Consider the following 20,565-nt stretch of genomic DNA (forward strand, 5'->3'; position numbering starts at 1 on the left):
CAGTTTTGTTTTGGTGGTAGTCATGTTTCAGATGAATAAGAAGTGGAAAAAAACAGCTCAGAGACATGCAGTTCACCAGTAGAGCTCTGTTTTCTTCCATGTTTCATTTTGGAACAAACTGCACGAAACAAAAAATCTAGGTCCGGCACAGTGTAATTCCATAATCTCTCTGTTTACTGACAAGAGGTTTGCAAGAAGGTTTATTTCATTATGACTCATAAGCACAGCAGAGACTGGGTTAATTCCAAAGTCTGTCTTTTCCATAATGAATGCATTAGAGACTATTAAGAGACCTAGGTTGATTAATTCCCGACACACACACAAACCTGTATTTATATACACATGCATATTTTGCACTCTTACATTCACTTTAGGCTTTGACTGAGTTAGAAGCATTTAAACTATTAAAAAAAAGCACTGTTGTTGAGTTACTAAGATCCTTTGTTTTCTAGTATTTGTAGCACTGTGTTTCATAGTTGAGAAGAGTTCTAATTTCAGGACTGATTAGCTGGTACCTTATTTTTGAAGTGTTCTAGAGAAATACGCACTACGTCTCAATTTATATGCAGAAAAGGAAATTGCCTTGCTGGTAATATACACAATTCTATTCAGAATTTAAAAAGAGCATTGCTACTATCACCTGCAGTTTAAAGTCAGTAGGGATTGTGAAAACAAGGGAGATTTTGAGTGATTACATTTACTACAAATGAAGGTAGATTATGGCTAATTCTGTCCCTTCTTCTACTAATCGTTTGTACAAAAAGAATATTGTTTGGGGCAGGGGGGGAAAGGCAGTTTGAATACACCATAACACAGAATTCAGATTTGCTTGTGTATCTTACTTAGATTATTGGTAAGGTCTGTGATGGCACACATTTAGAGTGCAAGTAGTTATGAAAGAGCAGGCAGGTACATGTAAAAACTAAGCCATAATATGAATGGTGAGAAAACTCCCATGTTAAAAAAATCTTATTATTCCATTATGTAATGAAAGGGAGTTGACATCTTTTTTTCTTCCTATAATTGAGCAGTTGAACAACCACAATGGATTGATACTTTTAAGTGTTTTAAGTCATTTGGAGTTCTTACAAATAGAAATCCCCTAGCTTAAGTGAAAGCTATGGATTCAGTGCAAATACTGTATTACTCTGTCACACACAGATGACTGATGGCTCCTTTTGATCTTACAAACTGACTGTACACAGCTGTGACTTTACACAGCTGTCAGCTGTTCTACAAGGCTAAAACAGAAGGCCAAGGAATGACTGGGTGTAAAATCTGAGGTCTATACTTCAGAGACATAGTCTTTGCAAATATGAAGGAATGAGAGATGGGTAGAAATCCCTGTTTTTCTATTTCCACTTCGCCAGTTCTCCTGTTGCCAGCTAAATAGGGATTTGGATAAGAGTCTTGGCAATGTGGTGAACGACAGTCTCCCCGTATCTTAGTGAAATACTGTATATATTGTCTGCTGTGCTTTCTAAATTAATTCATGTAAGTCAAGGCTTGGGTCTAGGTGACATAATCCAAAAGATTTTTAGCTCTGAACAGCATACAAGTCAGGATGACAGTTTCAAGGCCACTTTGTGATTCTCAGCTGCTCTTATGATGCAGCACTTCACAGATTGAAACAAGTAAGCCCAATGTGGCTTAGAACATCCCACATGCCTTAAAAAGGCACAATCAGGATTGTTTATAGGCCTCTACCATTGAGATGAGCAAAAGTGATGTTTCTGATTAATAAAGCTGTATAGCTGTTGTCTCTGTAGGATAGGCACGAGGTAGTGCGGCTCCAGAAAACACTTATGTAGAAGATACGATTTTGGATTGTTAAGACTGAAAGAACTGGGGTAGTCTGGATTTAAAATAACCACTTCTTTAGGGAAAATGGTATATACAGTCTTTTCAAAGTGGCACATACCAGGAGGGGTATGGTTAATTCTGCATGTTGAAGTTCCATGATAAGTAAATACCAGTTTTATGAAACTAAATGAAGGGCAGCATTATTTTCTCTCTTCTCTATGCTGTTTAGCTCTCTATCCTCTGTTGGACAGACCTAGTTCACACCTGTCTATCACTTCCACCTTAAGAGTCATATTTCATGAAGTATGTTTCCATTTCGAACAGTTTCTTTTTTTTTCTCCAGCCCCTGTATTTTACTTAAAAAGATATTTTTGGAATCCTTGCTTACAAAGATTGTGGAGAAAATCCTTCTCAGCTTGCCCCCTTCCCTTCAATGTCTACTGAACCAACCACAATTTCACTCTATGTCCCCTTTCTTTGTTCTGCATTTTATCTGCAGTCCACTATGGAGCTCTTTCACCAATCTAGCTGAAAATACACCTCCTCCCAAATGACCTCACTAGTCCAATTATTATATAGGCATTTCTAGCATGTTTACACTATGCAGTGTAACATCAGGTTAAAGAAAACTAAACATGTAAGCTAGGTCTGAATAAACTGGCACCTGCACATGACACTTCCCAGTAAAACACAGAGAAACTATGTCTCCTCAAACCATCTACATTTTCTTGGGTTCCCACTTCTAGTTAGGACACCTGCATTTATCCTAGGTGAAATGTACCAGCCTGTACCACAACTGCTTTGAATTTCTGTTTCACAGTTGTACAGGGCTCTTGTTGCTGGGTTGTTTTGTTTGGGTTTTTTTTGCTATTTTTCTTCCCCAGACAACCCAAACAGTAAAAAACAGAGTCTGACTAAAGACACCTGACTTGCTGCTGACAGTTTATGCGCTGAGGGAATTCTCTGCTTGAGATGCTTGTAGTGCAGTGCTCATTCCCTGCGACTTCCCCTTCCACTGCAGTTACAGCAAATGGAATAACCTCACGAAGTTACATGCAGCTTTCAGACACCAGTATGCCTGCTACTAACCAAAGGCATTATTTGCAGTCTTGAAATTTTGCTGCAGATGTACATGAGTCTTATCCTCACCAGCAATTATACTTTCTCTTCATACTGCTTTAAAATGTTTAAAAAGTGTCAGCTTTTGATTCCTTCATCATTCAATTTCTGAGGTCAGGGACAGCAGATATGTGGGAAGCACATGCACCTACAGCGTGCCCGAGCTAGTGTGCTTTGTGACCTACTTCTGTCTCTAAATTCTTCAGGCTAGAAATATGCAGAATTCAAGTCTGAAGTGTATTTCTTATGGCACTAGAACGAATGCAGTGACTGGATGCCATGTACTCAATGAAGTCATTCTACAGTGATGATGGGGATTAAATTGACATATCTGTAGCCAGTGCTTCATTTTAGGCATGCTAGTTTCAAGATACTGTGAATTCTAGCACCAGTAAAGGAGATTGGTATGCAGTAATAGCATCTGCAGAAAAGACGACATGCTTCCCCTGTTGTGGTCAGTCATGTATGCCATATGATCCAATCTGTAACTCCACAAACTCCATTTCCAACAATTTTTGAATTATTTTTCCATCTGAAAAAGATGTGGAAAATAATTTTTGTCATTGCCACAAATACTGATACAGGCTGTGTAGCTTTTGTTCTGTTACAGTAAGTTTAAATATTGTTTTAAAAGAGAAGCCATTAATCTAATATGTTGGTATTAAGAAATTGTATGAATTCAAAGGAAGAAAAACCCCGTGCAATTGTCAAATACAACAACATTAAACAAATACATAAAATCTTTCTCAGTGTCCTAAGTGGACTGAGAGCAATATTAATATGCAACGATGGTACTGTGCCACTCACAAACTGCAGCTGTATTTAATGCCTTATTTAACCTGATATCAGAGCAGTGTGTTTCTCAAGGTGATGTTCAGTGGTAGCCCGTTATGGACCAGAAATTGCTTTACAAAGTAACTGAGAAACTAAAAACCTTGCAGAAATCTAAGGGGGAAAAAAGAAGTAAATTTTAATTAAGTTTTAGCCTGTTTTTTATTTAATTGTATGTGAAGCTGTGGTAATACCAAATAAATATTTCTTAGTGTTTTTTCCTAAAAGCACTAGATTGTTCTTTGATTTAAACTCTGCTATAGCACTGTCCTTCAGAGGGAGATTTGTGTTTGTACCCTTTTTGTGGGTTCAAACCTATGTGTCCCGGAAGGAAATGGCTATGCATATTATTTGAAAAAAACAAACGGCAATAAGCTTGATTTGTAATGTGGTTTAGCGATGACCATGTTTCACGCAATGGTCAGATCATAAATACGCCCTGCACACTGCATGCCTGCACAGAGACGCAATCAATATGTAATGAAATCCAGCGTGTCCACAGTTCACGTTGTATGTATGGTCACAGAGGATTAAATGGTGTCAATGTTCTTGAAGCCTTTTTTAGCTTTAAGACCTTCTTCTCCCCAGTCACAAGGACAGGGACTACAGCCTGGTGTTTGGGGAGCACACCGCCACCACTGTGGGATGCGGTTGCCATGCAGGGGGCATGCAGGTGGAACACTTGTAGGCCAAGGCTACAAATGCTGCTGACCTGCCCACCTCCCTCCTTCCCACCCCTACAGCCTACCTCTGTCTGGCTGAATGCAGGTGACAACAGTTGACAGGACAAGCTTCTGCCACTGTGGCTGATGTGCAGATGTAAGCACTGACAACCTGGACAGTAGGACAACAGCACCCAAGGTAATGGCAGCTCTAACACTTTTTTAGGTGGTGCCAATCTCAATGGAAAGTCATTTAATAGACACATGAACGTGTATATGCAATGGAGATTTAAAAGAAAAACTCTGTGCAAAGAAGGAACAACATAGGAGATCCATTACCAAGCTGGTGTTAACAAGATAAGAACATTTTGTTGTTAAGCAAAAAAATATGTCTAAGTAATTATTTTTAATAATTATCTCTTAGAGGGGTACACTTAACTCTGTATCAGCCAGCTTGATGGTAATTGGGAGATAATCCTCCAAAACTCTGTCTTTAGCACTGGACAACTATTGCATCAAAAGCTTCCTTCATAACTTGACACACCTTGTTTACATAATTTTTCTTTTTTTTTAGCTGAGGAGCTTGTTGAGTCATGTTTGTGAGGCACTGCCAAATTGCAGACTTGCTACCAGACAGCCGTAGTTACATTTTCAAAAGCTGCTACTGCTGAGGCCCCACAGTTGTACTGTTTGTATTTTCTGCAGTACTTTTGTACAGTGTATTCACTTCTGACACAATGAGAGCAAGGACAGAAGACAACAAAATTGACCATCATTCAAAAGATTGAATAGACAAATAACTCATTAATCAGTGCCAAATGCCACCCCGATTCTGAAGCTTCTCCATAACTCTTAACTCTTCCACGTTTTCATGAACTGTACTTGGCAGTTCTTACCTGGGAATATCACTGTGTTGCACTGGGTCTTAGCATGCTCCTCTTCTGTATTTCATCGTGGGGAGCTAGATGCTTTGGTGGAGCAGAAAAAAAACCATAAGAACATGGATAAATATTGAATAAATACCTTCAGTTCTTTGGTCTGCTACATAGCTGCTGCATGCAGTTTAACTGGTGAGTGCAACAGTGAACAAAATGTGCCCTGTGAAATTCACAGAGTGACCAGATGGTTGAGGTTGTCGGGGACCTCTGCAAGTCATCTGGTCCAACCCCCCTGCTCAAGCAGGGCCACCTACAGCTGGGTGCCCAGGACCATTCCCATACGACTTTTGAGGATGGAGACTCCACCACCTCTCTGGGCAACCTGTGCCAGCACTCGGTCACCCTCACAGTGAAAGTGTTTCCTGATGTTCAGGGGGAACCTCCTGTGTTTCAGCCTGTGCCCATTGCCTCTGGTCCTGTCACTGGGCACCACTGACAAGAGCCTGGCTCCGTCCTCTTGGCACCCTCCCTGCAAGTATTTATATACATTGATGAGATCCATCCCGATCCTTGTCTTCTCCAGGCTGAACAGTCCCAGCTTTCTCAGCCTTTCCTCCTGGGAGAGATGCTCCAGTCCCTTCATCATCTTGGTGGCCAATTGCTGGACTCTCTCCAGTATGTCTGTGTCTCTCTCAAACTGGGGAGCCCAGCAGCAAACACAGCACTCCAGGTGTGGCCTCACCAGTGCTGAGTAGAGGGGAAGGATCACCTCCCCTGACCTGCTGGCAACACTCCTCCTAATGCAGCCCAGGACACCATTCACCTTCTTTGCAGCAAGGGCATGCTGCTGGCTCACGTTCAACTTGGTGTCCACCAGGACCCCCAGGTCCTGTTCTGCCAAGCTGCTTTGCAGCTGGGTGTCCCCCAGCATGTACTGGTGCCTGGGGTTGTTCCTCCCCAGGTGCAGGACTTCGTGCTTCCCCTTGTTGAACTGCGTGAGGTTCCTGTTGGCCCATTTCTCCATCCTGTTCCAGGTCCCTCTGGACAGCAGCGGGACCCTCTGGTGTATCGGCCCCTCCTCCCAGTTTGGTGTCACCTGCAGACTGGCTGAGGGTGCACTCTGCCCCATCATCCAGCTCACTAATGAAGCTGTTCAGCAGGACTGGACCCAGCGCTGACCCCTGGGGTACACTGCTAGTTACCGACCTCCCACCAGACTTTGCGCCGCTGATCGCCACGCTCTGGGCTTATCTTTGACTAGCGCTCGTAGCGCGTTCCGGGTGCATACCATCGCTCCCCCGCCACCACTAAGCCCGCACGCTTCCCCGGCGTGCCAGGCAGAGGTGGCTGCGGCTGCCAGGCCCCCCGCCCCCTTCTCCCGGCGGAGCCCTGCACAGGGCCCCGAGCGGGAACGGCGCTCCCCGGCGCCCAGTGCGGCCCCCCGGCCGTCCGCCGGTGGTGGGGCTCGCCAGCCCGCCCGCCCGCCGGCTTGAACCGGGTGCTGGCTGGCTCTGCGCGCTGCAGCCCGGACGCGGTCTCTGCGGGTTTGCGTGGGCGGGCCGGCCGGCCGGTCGGTCGGACGGACGGCGCGGCTCACGCGCTCCGACGTGCCGCCGCAGCGACTCCGCTCTCGCACGACGCTTCTGGCGACGGAGACGCCGGCGCCCTCGCAGCCCGAGGCGCCGCGGAGCGCCTTCCCCAGCCCAGCCCGCCCGGGCCCCTTCTCCTCAGCCTGCCCCGCACCCACGCGCCGCGAGGGCGCATGCGCGGCAGCGCGCGGGGCCTGCCAGCAGTGATGCGGGACCGCGTTCGAGGGCGACGGGCTTTAGAGGCAGCAGCACCGGCCAATGGGATTCCAGGACGGGGAGGGGCGGGGGCGGGATTTCCTCGCGAAGGGAAAGAGCAGTGAGGCCGGTGCGGGTCGGCGGCGGTGGTGAAGGTGTTATGGCCGGTGCCACCACCGCCGCGTCTCCGGCCGACAAGGAGAGGTAACGTGGTCTGTGCCCTCCCAGGCAGCGGCGTGCCCAGCCGCTGCCCTCCCGCCGGGGGCTGCCGGCGCCCTTCCTCGGCGTGGGACGCCGTCGGCGGCGCCTGAGGGCTGCAGCCGGCCGTGAGGGGCTGGGGCTGGGGCTGGGGCTCGGGCTCGGGCTCGGGCTGGGGCTCGGGCTGGCTGAGGGGGACGGCGCGCGGCTGGCGCCGGCCTGGCGGGCCGGGGGGCGAAGGCGCACGTCGGCTCGGGACGGCGGGAGGTGGGTCCGGCTTGCAGCTGTAACAACGTTTGCAAGTACGTGCGGTAGTCTGTTGCAATAACACGTCACGTAAGATGGCTGCACGCTGAATCGGATACGGGCTGGCACGCTGCGTTTCGGCCGAATAGCCCGCGTCGCGGCGAAGCGGGGCCGGTTCCCGGAGGCGGCGGTCGGGTTTGCAGCCCGCGTGCAGGGCAGCGAGGGGGGCAGCCGGCAGTGTCCCCGCCGCCGGCATTCCCGGCGGCCAGGTTGCCGTTGTGCTCACGGAGGAGGCTTATTGCAGTGCAGGTGTTGAGGGGGGAGGTTGAGGTTTGGCGGTTTCCCCTGGGGGAGCGCCCGAAGCTGTGCTGTGCTGTGGCTCGGTCCGCGTGTGGTGTCGCTCAGAACAGCTGAGGCGAGCAGGAGCGGGAGCAGGAGGTGGGCGGCGGAGTGTGTCGGTGGCTGTGAGCGTCGGTACCGGGACCGAAAATCTCCTGTGCAGAACTCTGCCGCTTTCGCAGAAGTAGTAGTGGGCGCGGAAGGAGGGCTGCAGCGAAGAGGGGAAAATACCAGTGGAAAGATACTTAGGAGAAAAAGAGTAGCAAGAGTCGGGATGACCGAGGCTAGCTTTACAGGCAGCAAGAAGTGTTTTCTGGGGGGCAGTAAGGATCAGTGGTCCTTGTCAGTCTCCAACTAACTGAACATTAGCCTGCTCCGAATTAGTTGCTCGCTTTCCACTTCCCTGTTTTCTTATGCTGTCATGGCTCCTCATTCAAATGTCGGCGCTCTTCAGCCTCTCCTTGTAAGCCTCAGCTAGTTGCTTTTTTTATTCTCTAATAAGAAGAACAATTGAGGTTTTGCTACTCTTGCCACCTGTATGTGCTTGACGGGTTTAAATCTACTGAAAAATCTTTTCAGTTTCTAAGCATAGTTTTACGGAGGCTTTATAACTTACCCAAATGTGGGTTGTTCTATGTGCCGGGGGCGGGGGGGGAGGAGCAAATCCATAGCAAAAATAACCCGCTTCTTGCTTCTGTTAAGAACTTGTGTACTTGGTGTACTACAGTCTTTTCAGGAAACCTTTTTTAATTCTTTTCAGGGAAACGTATATGTTTCTTTCTGGGTTTCAGGGATTTAAGAAATGGGTCAAAACATTCTCTTTCAGCCTTCTTTTTTTCTCAAGATAGATAGCGCCATCCTTTGTACACACTGTGCCCCAAAAAATGGTGTCGTAGAAAAAATATTTCTGACAAATGGTCGTGCAGTGTCCTGGATAACTCAAAATGGGGTTTTGCAACATCCTACTAATTGGTCTAGGGAAAACAAATGGTTGTTCTAAGCTGCTGTGGGAACTTTTGTGTTGCAGCTGTGAGATTTACTTTTTGTTTTACTAGGAAAATACTGCATAAGCAATTAAGGAGTTGATATTACTTACTGAAACTCACTGTTTTCTCTTTTTAGATTCATCTGTATTTATCCAGCATATTTGAATAACAAGAAGACAATAGCAGAAGGAAGAAGGATACCTATAGACAAAGTAATTTTGTGGGTGGCAGGGAAATATGATGTTTTGTTTTGCTACGCAGTAGTGTGTAGAGAGTTGGAAAATAAATCTCAAGCTGTTGATCTTTCCTATCCCCCATGGCAAGTAGCTCGATAACTGGAAATTACAGTGTATTTGAAGATAACCTAGAGTCAGCATGCAAATTTGGTAGAAGAGCACTGGGTTTAAGTGTCTACTTTCATATGAGCAGCACCTTTGGCAAGCAGGTGAAGTAATGAGAAATTTAATGCACTCAACCTCCTACATAAGTAGTTTGCCAAATTAGAAAGCGATGCAGAAAAGAATAGCTAGCTAATGATTGTTCTTTGGTGACTGACTATATATGCCTGTACTATATGCCCTGTCCCCTTTGCCGCTCTCAAAGATGGAACTTACAATTGCGTGTGGCACATAGCCTCGGTAGTTGTTGTTGCTTTTAATCTGTCCAGAAATAGCTTTTGATCACCTCAGTCCTTTGTAACATTTTCAGCAAGCAGTGCTGGGAATATAAAAAGGGCTTTTCTCACTGCTTAGAGTTGGTTGTTTGGGTTTTTTTTCTGATAATGGTTAAAGTCTTTCTTGACCATGCAAGTTTGCCAGTCAAAGATCTCTCTATGGAAGGAATCTGCTGCCCTGTGCCTAGAAAGTTTCCATTCTTTTCTCCTTCAGTCCTTGCTATAAGTTTGCTGTTGCTGATTCATGGCTTATGGGGTTTTTTTTGTAAATATAATAAATGTTATTTCATTTCAATTACTTTTCCTAAGCAATTTTTCTACTTGCTCCCCTGCCCTAATTAATTCTGTCTCATCTGTTTCCTGTTTTACTGATGTCTTACCTCTTCTTTTTTTTTTTATGTTTTCTAGACCATAGGAGCACTCACAGGTGACTTCTGCGTAGATTTGTCATTATTTCAAGTGCCCTCTCTTTCCTCATCTGCTTTTTCTAGTTACAGAGTACAGGGTGGGAAATAGCTAACTGTTGCTGTATAGCATCATTGAAAAGTAATTAACTGTAATACATTGTTTTAACAGGCTGTTGAAAATCCTACATCTACGGAAATCCAAGATGTATGTGCAGCCGTTGGATTCAATGTGCTTTTAGAGGTAATTTATTAAAAAAAAAAAAAAAAAAAAAAAAAGGAAAGAAAAAAAAACCCACCACAAAAACCCCCACAAACTTGTTATGTGTGTCTGTTCTTCTTTCATTATAACTTTTCCTATGGACAGGATAAATTACAATTGAGAAGTTTTTTGTTACCAGCCAAGATATTTGCTTGCTTTGAGTAGAAGCTGACCATAATGATGAAGTTGGAAAACCCAGATCTCTGAGACAGTGCCACTTTTAAGCTTATAAAAAGATTACTGTTATTTAACTGTCTTTCTGAGAAGACTATCCTAGATGCTTAGAAGTGTGTCAGAATAAAAGCTAATTTTTCAAGCTGCAACTCTGCAAATTAAACTTTTAAAAAGGCATATTTTTAATGAAGGGTGGTTACCTTTTGGAATGAGCGTCCTATAGGAATAGGATTCTGATGCTTGAAATCTTCAGAGTCCTTTGGAGTTAAGTTTTAGGCAGAGAATGTAATTTTTTTTTTTTTTAGTGTAATACCTGCTTGCTCTTTAAATAGTTTAAGTTGTTTTTTTCTTAGGGAATGAGTCTGGCTTTCTAGAGAAGTAACTTTTTTCAGTTTGTTTTCTGAGGTAATTATTAATTTAAAATACTGTTAAATTTTCTAAGAATAATTTAAGTCCTTATCTAAGAGTGTGACTGGTATCCAAAACTGAGCGCAAAATCACTTTGCTTTTTAGAAGAGCTCAAATATATTCCTGTTAGTGCACACCAGCCTGTGAAATAGCCAGTACCAGTAAGAAACCTGTAACATTTTAATCAAAATGAAGGCTGTGAGTATCCAAAAGCAGGGGGCCTCAGACTATGACCTATGACTTACTGTCTCTAGGTATCCAGAAGGGTTTGTGGCGATGGAGATGAAACAAAAACTTGTGTCACTGCAGTCCAGACTGGTGGGGAAGTAGAACAGTCCCTGTAGCAGGTTCCTCACTAAATTGTTCAGTACCAGTAGCTGGTTGCAGCAGTGCTTCTGAAAAAGTTGTGCTATAGCTTTAGATACTACTGCAATGGCTAAATGGTCGATGACACTGTTGGAGAGCTATGGTTATAGTTTACATCTGTTCAGAATTCCAGGCTGCTATGACTTAGATCAATTGCCTGACAAATTTTGCAGAAAATATTCCAGTACTGATTACAGTAAGTTTCTCCTTTTGTATGACAGAAAAATAAGATGTATCCTAGAGAGTGGAACAGAGATGTTCAGTACAGAGGTAGAGTACGAATCCAGCTGAAACAAGATGATGGCAACCCATGTTTACCTCAGTTTCCAACACGTGAGTAGAGTACCTGGGTTAGGCACTTCATCGGTTAACAAAACAGAAAGACTTTGTTTATTTTATGTTACCACATTGTTTAATTAGTTGTACTATTACAAATTTTACAAGTTTATATTAAATTTCTTTGCCTTTGTAAGTCAACTAAATCAATCTCTTTGCCTGTAGAAGTGAACCAAATCAAGTTGGTCTGTGAGCATTGAGTGGAGTTTGTAGAATGTTGTCTTTGATTCCGCTGTTTCTTCAGTGGTTGCATTGGAGGGGATTGTGAGGAGCGTTGTATGATTGCCATGTTGAGCAAAGCAGCTATTGAGTTCTGGCTTATTGTTTTGTTGACCAGAGGATTTGGTATTAAAATGGCTCGATTCCACCTTTATCTGAGGTTACATGCATCAGCTAGGCATCAGTATGGATGCCAAATCGATAAAACACAATACTGAGTTCAGTTGAGCTTTCTGCTGGCCATTTTCATAAGTTAACAAAGGTGCAGCTCCCTTTAACTAATTAACAGGAGTAGTTCATCTTGAATGACAAGTAATACAGTCTTTTGCATTTTTCCTGAAAATTAACCAGTGTGTAAAAGGGAAGCAAATATATATCTGAAGTATATATCTTAAGAGCAAGAAGAATACTGAATCTAGCATAAGAGTGCTGTTGGTCAGAAAGAGACGATCTAAAACCATATTCCTGCTGGAGGACAGCAGTGGCTCTCTAAAAATGCTTGCAGCTTTTGCCTGATCATTCTGTCCCAGGTATTTTAGGCCATTAAGAGGTGAAGGGAAAGAGTAACAGGAAGGGTGTAGATGCTTTGGAGATTGTCCAGTTATGTGCCTGTTGCAGTCTGCTGTCACGTTTATCAGTCCTGCACTTTTTTAAAATTGGGCGGGGCGGGGGGAGAAGAGTTCTTCACAAACTTCTAGCTACACAAAGGAAGGAAGCAGGACTCCTAGGCTTTATACCTAGTTTAACAGAAATCTGAAGTGGGGCTAAAGTTTCTGACTTTGAAAATGATGCAAATGTTCTTAACATAGAAGGTGTGCATTGATCTCTGCCTGTATTTTTAGGTAAATCGGTGATGCTGTATGCTGCGGAAACCATTCCCAAACTGAAAACAAGAACCCAAAAAATAGGAAGTAACGATCAAAGTCTTCAGCAAGGAGAGGGAGGCAAGAAAGGTAAAGGGAAGAAAAAGAAATGACCTCATGTCTGGAATAACGGTTACGTCACATAGTTGTACTTAGGGAAAATGTGGATGGACGCTCACTTGCTGCAACTTTGAAGTGAAATACATGAGGAAAAAATGAATAGGTGAAGCTGAATAGAACTGCCTGCTTTTCTTGGAACTGGAATGCATGAAGCTGCCTCGCATATGTATAACAATAAATCTGTCTTCACACACAATCTGCAAGCCTGAAGCTAGCATCCACTTTTAAAAGTGGAAAACCATAAGCAAATGGGGTGGGTGGGAGAAGAAATATGCAGCCTTTGATAAATAATTAAATATTCTTATGCAGACTAGATATCTGAAAACTGGTTGCCTTAGTAAACCATTTATCTATGCTAGTGAGGTGATAGTCTTCATTCTGGAGGGTCTTTGCCACTAAAAGAAAAATGTAGATCGATGAAGTTGCTGGCTCTGTAAACTTCCCTTGCTAATAATCTTTCACAATTGTCAAGTGTACTAATAAAGGTGACATGTTAATTTTTAAAAAAAAATGTAATTTTATAGAATACTTTTTCCAAAAGTGTTAGTTTTTCCTCCACAGCCTGTTGTAAAGAAGTTGGTGACATACATTGTAAGGATAATATTGTAAAGTTTTAAGATAATTTGAAAAAAAATCTCCCTTTTGTCTCTTGTATAATATGGGATACTACATTATCCTATTTTAGGTGGTTGTTTGAGAGCTTAGGAAATGTGGATCTGTTTTCTGCCAGTCAAATACTATTTCTGATATCTGAGGCTTGCAATATCAGGTAACTTAAAATATTTTTTTTATGTCGTACGCAGACAGGGACAGAAGGTTATTTGGAGCAGATGAGTTGGTCAGAACAGCTGTCCAGTAGCAAGGCTTCTTCAAAGTAATTAAGAAATGTACTGTGCAAATTAAATGAGGGGTAGTTTACTATAAGGAGACTAAAAAAGAAGCAGCAGTACCTGTTTTGATTTAAAAACAAAAATCCTGCATGAGTTTTCTAATCCTTACTATATGAAAACAAAGTCAGTTGAATGCTTTCACAGATGACTGCTGGAAACAAGTTATCGGATTATTTTTGATAAATTTTTTATGTGGCAGTATTCTCTTTCAGGATTTGTCTCGTTAGTCTATCAGGTATACTATTCTATGGCATCAACTTTTTCCCACTTTAAAAATAAACTGCATTCAAAATGTATCTAGACATTTAATGACTTTTCTAAAGAAATGAAACTTGGTAAAGCTCTTGACAATGTCTCTGCTGAAGTTACTTGTGATTGTAATTTGAGTTTTCTTATGTTCTTATATTACTTGTTCCACTCAACTGCATCTTTTTCAAATAGATGGTGAGTTACCAGTGCCCCTTGAAGGTGATGCTGATAGGTACCGATAGTGCAACTGCATAGAGGCCCTGACTTGTGAATAGTTCAAAGTCAATTGTATTTCCTGTCTGTAATAGTTGGTAAGCGTGGTTCTTGTGTTGCATTATTTAATGAAGGAGGAGGAAGTGTTCTCATTCTCATGACGAAGTTCCTCAAGCCAAGCCCTGTACCGGTGTGAGGGCAGCAGTATGTAGGCACTCTAAAATAGAATGGCTTAGGAGAAGAAATTCTGTGTTCTAAGGCTGTAATTGACAGTGGTCACACACAAATGTCTTCAGTTTTTTTCTGCAGATGTAACAGTTTACATGAGCTACCTTTGGAGTGTCTGGCCTTGAAAACATGCTGAAACTTTGAGAAGTTGGGTAAATGGTATTTCTGTGAGTTAATGAAATGACATGGGGTAGGAACAGCAGGAACAGGTGCTATCTGAAGAGTTTTTTTGTTACAGAAGACAACTGGACGTGGTTGGAGGTTGTTAGTTACGTCCACTCTGTTATAGAGTTAGGGAGGTGCTACAGGTTAGTTGCAACATGGGGAAAAATACAAACTGAGGCATGTGAGCAAGAGTGGAAGATACACTTGTAATATAAAAGACCACAGCTGCCCATGGATTGTGGGGCTGAAGTTACTCCTGGCTTTTCCTGACTGCTGAGGAACTTCTGTGGAACTTTATTTATGAGAGCTCTGTGAAAATTATTTGGTACAAGATAACTTTGCTCTGTGGTGTTAAATGGAGGGGAATGACTCCGGCCAAGTCATGATCCTGTTATGCCTAAGTATTGTAAGTCAGAGCTTTAGACTACAGACAGCTGAAAAATGTGGAGGTCGAGTCTGAGGGGGTATCTGTTTACAGTGGCCAGAAATTAAATATCTTAAGAACTTGTCTGTGCTATGGTATGTATGTTGAGAAAGAACCTTAGTGGCATTGCTTGCCAAAATTTCTCAATCAAAGACCCAAAATAGTAAGGCTATTAAAGTGTAAGGATCTTGCAAAAGAGACTGAGAAGGACTTCTGAAGAGAGCAATACTGAGCTCAAATATATAAAACTGTGATTCAATCAGATGAACAAAGAAAGCTCTACAGGTGTTTCGGGTAAAGCTGGCTTTTTTTTAAGCAAATTGTGCACTGCTAGGAAATAGGATGATTGCTACCATTAGCGGGAGATGAGGTCTGATTCCTCCAACCCGTGCCCGCTTATCCCCCATCTCTAGATGTGTTCATTGTTTTGTTTGTTTTGATTTCTGTCTGGCTTTAGAGTAAGTACACTGTGTGAGCAATATTTGCTCTTAAATGAGGCATCACAAACACAACTCCCCTCTTTCTGCCTGGGTTAAGCTTATAAACCAGACTTTGATTTCTGTATTTCCTGTTTTTATTAACCTGGGATCCTTAGAGGATTAAAACCAAGCAGGTCAAGATAGTAAGTCAGGTTCTTCTGCAGGTCTTTTCCCCCTTCTTCAGCACCCTTCCCCTCCCCCCTTCACTCCCTCAGTTCCTGGGAACAGGGAAGATGGTCAGAGGCAGTTGTGGGACTTGGAGCGGAGACAAGACTGCTGTCAAAATACAACCGTTGGTCTCAATGCTATCAAGAAAAAATCTTTTTAAGGGAAAAACTGGGTGATAATGGATGTCTTAATTTCAACTGTCTTAAGCAGTGTAAACTAAAGACACTGATGGTCTGTGGTTTCCTGTAGGTGGCAATATTAACAAAGGCATGCATTGCTGGGTGGGCATTTACTCTGCATCTAAGATGTGAGGAATATGGATATTGAGCTTGTGTCCCGTCAGAAGATACTAGTCTAGCTATTTAAAACTATATCCTTGTACTGTTTTTTGGGTACCTAGACAAAGGTTAAACATTCAAAATTCACATGTGAGCTCAGAATCCTTATAACAGTTTCTGTGTCGGCAACGGATGGGAACATTGACGTTGGGCATTAAGCAGATCTGAAGACAGGCGATCAACAAAGGAATTACTAAAAATGAAAATTCAGCACTGTTGAGATAGGTGTTTTATTCTTTTAGATGTATGGAAGAAGGCACATAGCCACTGTAGCGGAAGCACAACCGTCATTATTCAGTTCTTAATGTGAAGAAAGTGAGTTCCAGAATGTCATTTTGGAATGTGTTTTAACTTGGGAAGTGACAATAATGTATGCCCGTATGTCGTTCCCCACCTTCAGCCATGAAGTAAATTTGTCAAAGACCAGCTCTGTGGAAATTCTTGCAAAACTTGCCTGTGTGTATATCCTGTTCCTGTGCACCTAATGGTTAAAGCTTTTTAGCCAGAACTCCCTTTTGGGGCAGCATATACATCTGGGATGTTTGTATGGGCTGTACTGAGGGCATGAAAGATGCTGTGGCTCCTTTGTTTCCTTCTCTGTAGCTGCAGATGTAGTTGTGTTGGAATGGAATGGACTAGACTATTTCAGTTGGAAGGGATCTACAACGATCATCTAGTCCAACTGCCTGACCCCTTCAGGGCTGACTGAAAGTTAAATAATTAAGGGCATTGATCAAATGCCTCTTCAACACTGACAGGCTTGGGGCATTGACCACCTCTCTAGGAAGCCTGATCCAGTGTTTGACCACCTCTCAGTAAGGAAATGCTTCCTAATGCCAAGTCTGAACCTCCCCTGGCACAACTTTGAGCCATTCCCAGGTGTTCTGCATACCAGTTATTTAGCTTCTTCCTGTTAAAGACTGGCCTTTATGGGGTTATTTTAGCTCTTAGGATAAAATGACCTCACTTTTCAAAGAGATTTTTTTCCCCTAAAGAAAAAAGACTTAATACAAATAGTCTCTTCATCTATTGCTTTATAATTTTTGAGCCTGTCAAGTCATTTGGTTGACATGATAAAAAGAGCAGAGCTCTCAAAGATAGTAAATTCCCGTAAGTCATGAAGCTAAGTGATCAGATTAGGAGATAAGACTATGTTAATGCATCATCCAGTGAAGAAACTTTCTATGCCCCAGGTGGGACAAGGAGAGGCAAGGAGAATGAGTGTTTATCCTTTCTGGTTGGCAGTTTGCTCAGACGAAACTGCATTTAGTATGTTGGGTGTTCAGTCAGCACACGTGCAGCTGCAGATGAAGTGCAGATTAGATCTAGTAAAATCGCTACCAGATGAGCTGCCTTTTGCTAAAGGCCCTGAAAAGATGGGAGAATTGAGCATACTGTAGTGGCTGATGTAAGGGAGATGGGAGAAGGCTGACAGTCACTGGGAGTATGGGACCTGGGAGAGAGCAGGGAACACTCCAGGCAGGAATTGAGTAGCCTACACTGTAGTGCTATTTCTTATGAAACAGTATGTATGTCTTTTTTCTTCTCTATCAAGGTTTGCCGTTTTTTTTGGGGTGTGAGATTTATGTTTTGTGGTTGTGTGGGTTTTTTTTCCAGAGAACAGAACTTAGACCAAGTTAGACTAAGTGTCTAACTGAAGGCTTTAGGAATTCTCCTCCTGCAAAGATGCAGTAATACAAAATGGTAGGTATACGAAGTGTTGTTTTGTGCAATCCCATAGCCTCAGCAAAGACATCAACTACATGGCCTTCCAGAAGATGCTAAGTTCAAAGCCATTAATCTTCAGTTATTTTTACTTTACTAGTTCATGAGTTCATGTGGTCATCTGAGGATTTTTTGCTCTGAATATCTTAAACTTTTATGTACCTGGAGGAAGTCTGTTTTTCAGAAAGTTATGTCAACTTGGTTGTACAACTGAGGACTCCCTTAGTGGTCCTAGGTTGTTACTCCTCAAGTACCATTTCATTCCATCACACTGGATGTAGAAGTTCTCTGGAAAGACAAGACTGATGTTCACTATAGTTGCATGGCTGCCACACGTGGAGTTTACAGGAAATACTGACAGTGTCTTATGACCTACAAGAACTTGCGCTTTCGCTTTTTAAAACTCTGTTCTTCCTTGTTTGCATAAGGAAGTTATTGTTGCTCAAGTCTGAAATGGAGGTGGGAAGTGACTAAGGAATTAGTCATGTTATTTTTGTGCCGATTCTCAGGCTATTTCAACAGACTTGACAAGACCAGAATGCAGAATCAAGACACTTACTTGAATTTGTCAAATTAAAAAAAAGTTGTAAGGGTTTGACCTGACAAGCATCTGTCACATCTTCCACTACTTAGAAGAATTTCCATTTTGTTAACTATCTTGCCTTGGTTTGAAGAATTCAGTTTCATTTTAGCATCACTAGTGGTGATGTTATCATTGTGGGGTTTTTTAAATGTTTTTTCTGAACTTTTTTTTCCTTTTTGCTAAGTTTAGAAATGTGTACGATAAAGCAGAGGAGATGTCCTACTTAACAGTGGTAGCAGAAAGAACTCTTAAGTGTAACCCCCCCACATGCCTGCCAATAACTATGCAGCATTATTTTTTTAGGTCATGTACAGAATACTAGAAAATCCATGGGCAGGGAAAAAACTCTGAAGTCCCTGTAGCTTACCATTTGTCCCCTCTACATTTCTAAAGAACACTAGACCTTGATGATTCCTTAGGTAAGCAAGGCCATGAAATCTGGAAAGCTGTGCTGCACAGGCAGCTGCTTGTGGTGCTCACTGTTGAGAACAGATTTGTATTCCAAACTCTTCTTTTAAGGCCTGATGCTCTAAACCACCTTGGTTGCACTCTTAAGATGCAGTCATGAGGCAGAAGTACTTCCTTCAGGCTTTTAGAGAGGTTTTTGCTAGTTCCACAGTAATGAAGTTTGGGTAAAAAAAGTTAATATCCTATAAGGACCTTCTGCCTTTTTAAAGTAATCAAGTTTTCAGTGTTGAGGTATAAGGTTCTTAAGAACTACTGAAGCATCATATCAGTCCTGTAAGAATCTCTTTATTTGTGTCCATTTTTATTTAGCACATTACAACTTCAGCACAGACACAGAGTAGATGTGTGTACCAACATTTGCACATACATGTTGTGAAGAAGACTTGGAGAAGAGCACTGATCTGTGGGGCCAGCCCAGTGGAGTAACTTGCAGGAAAGGGTAACTTGCTGCAGAAATTCAGTCATTTCTACTTGCATCAAGGCAAACAAGAAGATCAAGTTCTTTTAACAACAAATGGTAGTTCTACTTCAAGTAGAAATCTGACAAAGGAGCAATGAATTTAGCTGCTGGTCAAGAAATATCAAGTTGTAAAGACAGGAAGTTGACTAAAACCCTAACTGTTCAGTTCTAAGAGAGATGTGAGCAAGCGAATGTTTTCACACTTAACCTAGAAATGTTTTATCCCCATTAACAGTGGAAGAACTGTTGAGTAGTATGAGAAATGAAAAATAAGTTGTCTACTACAGCCCTTGTTAGGCTTGGAAAGTCTAAGATGTATCAGCAGCTTTTAGAGAAGTAAGTTATGTAGTACTTTGTACCTAAATCAAATAGACTATTAACTATCTTTATTCTTACTTATTATTTCAAGAGGTGAAACTAAATTACAATGGTCACATGACTGCTATATACACAGTTTGTAGTGTTTAAAACACAGCACTAGGATTTAGTATGGCTGTTACAAAAAAGTTCAGTGGGTTTAAGACAGAGGAAGATACAAACCAGATATAATATATAGAAGATATAAACTTAAAGGGTGAGTCACTTCAAACTTTTAAGTTGCTTACATCTACAGCTTTGCTGTAAACTTTATTCTCTTCAGCCCATCCACTCATAACAGAAGGTTGTCATGGAATGATTAGCTGTGCTATTTTACATTTTTTTCCTTCAGATGACAAACTGCATGCTGTCCTACAGAAAATGATGCACAGTGGTTCTCATGCTTCCCTATCCAAGTTGAAAGCCATAAGAGCTGTGTTTTCTAGCTTAAAATGCTTTCTCTTAAGACACTTTTACATCTCTTCTTACAATACGTATCTCTCATTTAAAACTGACCTGCTGAGTTGCACTGTGTGCTTCATTCTTTTGCAGTTCTTGCAAAATTTACAGTGAATATTTATACACCAACTTGTTGCAGAAAGCCAGAAGTCTTCAAAAGTCTATTTTAAGATTAAATCTTTTGAATCTTAAGATTGTGGATCAGAAATCACTTTTTATTGTATAAAAAAGCTTAAGCTTACCTTCTGTGAGTTAAAACTATTATAGCATTACTGTAGGCTTTAAAGAAATGTTAGCATGGAGATGAGAACAGGGAGCTTTCAGTAATTCATGCTTGATTTGTTGAAAATACTGAAAAGAGTATGAAAGAGTAAATACAGATTCAGATTAAAAAAAAAAATAATCCTTCCCACTGATTGCAAAAAAGCCTTTATTCTCTTAACAACTTTGTTTGCATTCTTACTGACTGGTCAGGAATATATTATGTATGACAACAGCATCTCTATTCAGGAAGTTTCAGGGCTCATGCAAAGTTCTTCTTAGTACTGTCAGAAGAGATTGCACATTTTTATGAGCAGAAAAAGCTCACGGAGGATGTAGTCCATTCCCTTAATGATGTAGTTCTGGGACTGACACCCAAGACAGTTAATATTTCAACAGGACTTTAGGAAAAAGTGTTTGTAATGGT

General features: G+C 42.1%; 1 protein-coding gene and 1 long non-coding RNA gene across 5 annotated transcripts; one reads left to right on the forward strand and one right to left on the reverse strand.

The window, feature by feature from the left end:
• Nucleotides 1-185: 185 nt before the first annotated feature.
• On the reverse strand, nt 186-5,847 carry LOC138683692 (uncharacterized). Of its 3 annotated transcripts, XR_011323104.1 has the most exons (4): nt 5,312-5,847; nt 4,502-4,718; nt 3,730-3,867; nt 186-3,454 (listed from the first exon to the last, which is right to left on the reverse strand). It is a non-coding gene; the product is annotated as an uncharacterized lncRNA (long non-coding RNA). The 3 variants fall into 3 exon arrangements; XR_011323103.1 differs by lacking the exon at nt 3,730-3,867; XR_011323102.1 differs by having other exon boundaries at nt 186-3,867.
• A 1,296-nt stretch (nt 5,848-7,143) lies between these two features.
• Nucleotides 7,144-13,857, forward strand: SRP19 (signal recognition particle 19). Of its 2 annotated transcripts, XM_069775908.1 has the most exons (5): nt 7,144-7,281; nt 8,983-9,058; nt 10,096-10,167; nt 11,355-11,466; nt 12,531-13,857. In XM_069775908.1, exons 1-5 carry the CDS (start codon nt 7,238-7,240, stop codon nt 12,662-12,664), a joined length of 438 nt encoding a protein of 145 aa, XP_069632009.1. In that variant the 5' UTR covers nt 7,144-7,237; the 3' UTR covers nt 12,665-13,857. The 2 variants fall into 2 exon arrangements, with proteins under 2 accessions (XP_069632009.1, XP_069632008.1); XM_069775907.1 differs by lacking the exons at nt 7,144-7,281; nt 8,983-9,058 and adding an exon at nt 9,085-9,291.
• The last annotated feature ends 6,708 nt before the right edge of the window (nt 13,858-20,565 follow it).

The sequence above is a fragment of the Haliaeetus albicilla genome, chromosome Z (assembly GCF_947461875.1).
Source record: "Haliaeetus albicilla chromosome Z, bHalAlb1.1, whole genome shotgun sequence".
NCBI classification, from domain to species: domain Eukaryota; kingdom Metazoa; phylum Chordata; class Aves; order Accipitriformes; family Accipitridae; genus Haliaeetus; species Haliaeetus albicilla.

Excerpts from the sequence above, each read along its gene's own strand:
- SRP19 (XM_069775907.1), top strand. The coding sequence starts at position 9,163 with ATGGCAAGTAGCTCGATAACTGGAAATTACAGTGTATTTGAAGATAAC. Across the intron at positions 9,292-10,095 it reads GCAGCACCTTTGGCAAGCAG|GCTGTTGAAAATCCTACATC; the intron begins GTGAAGTAATGA and ends TTGTTTTAACAG. Across the intron at positions 10,168-11,354 it reads GATTCAATGTGCTTTTAGAG|AAAAATAAGATGTATCCTAG; the intron begins GTAATTTATTAA and ends TTTGTATGACAG.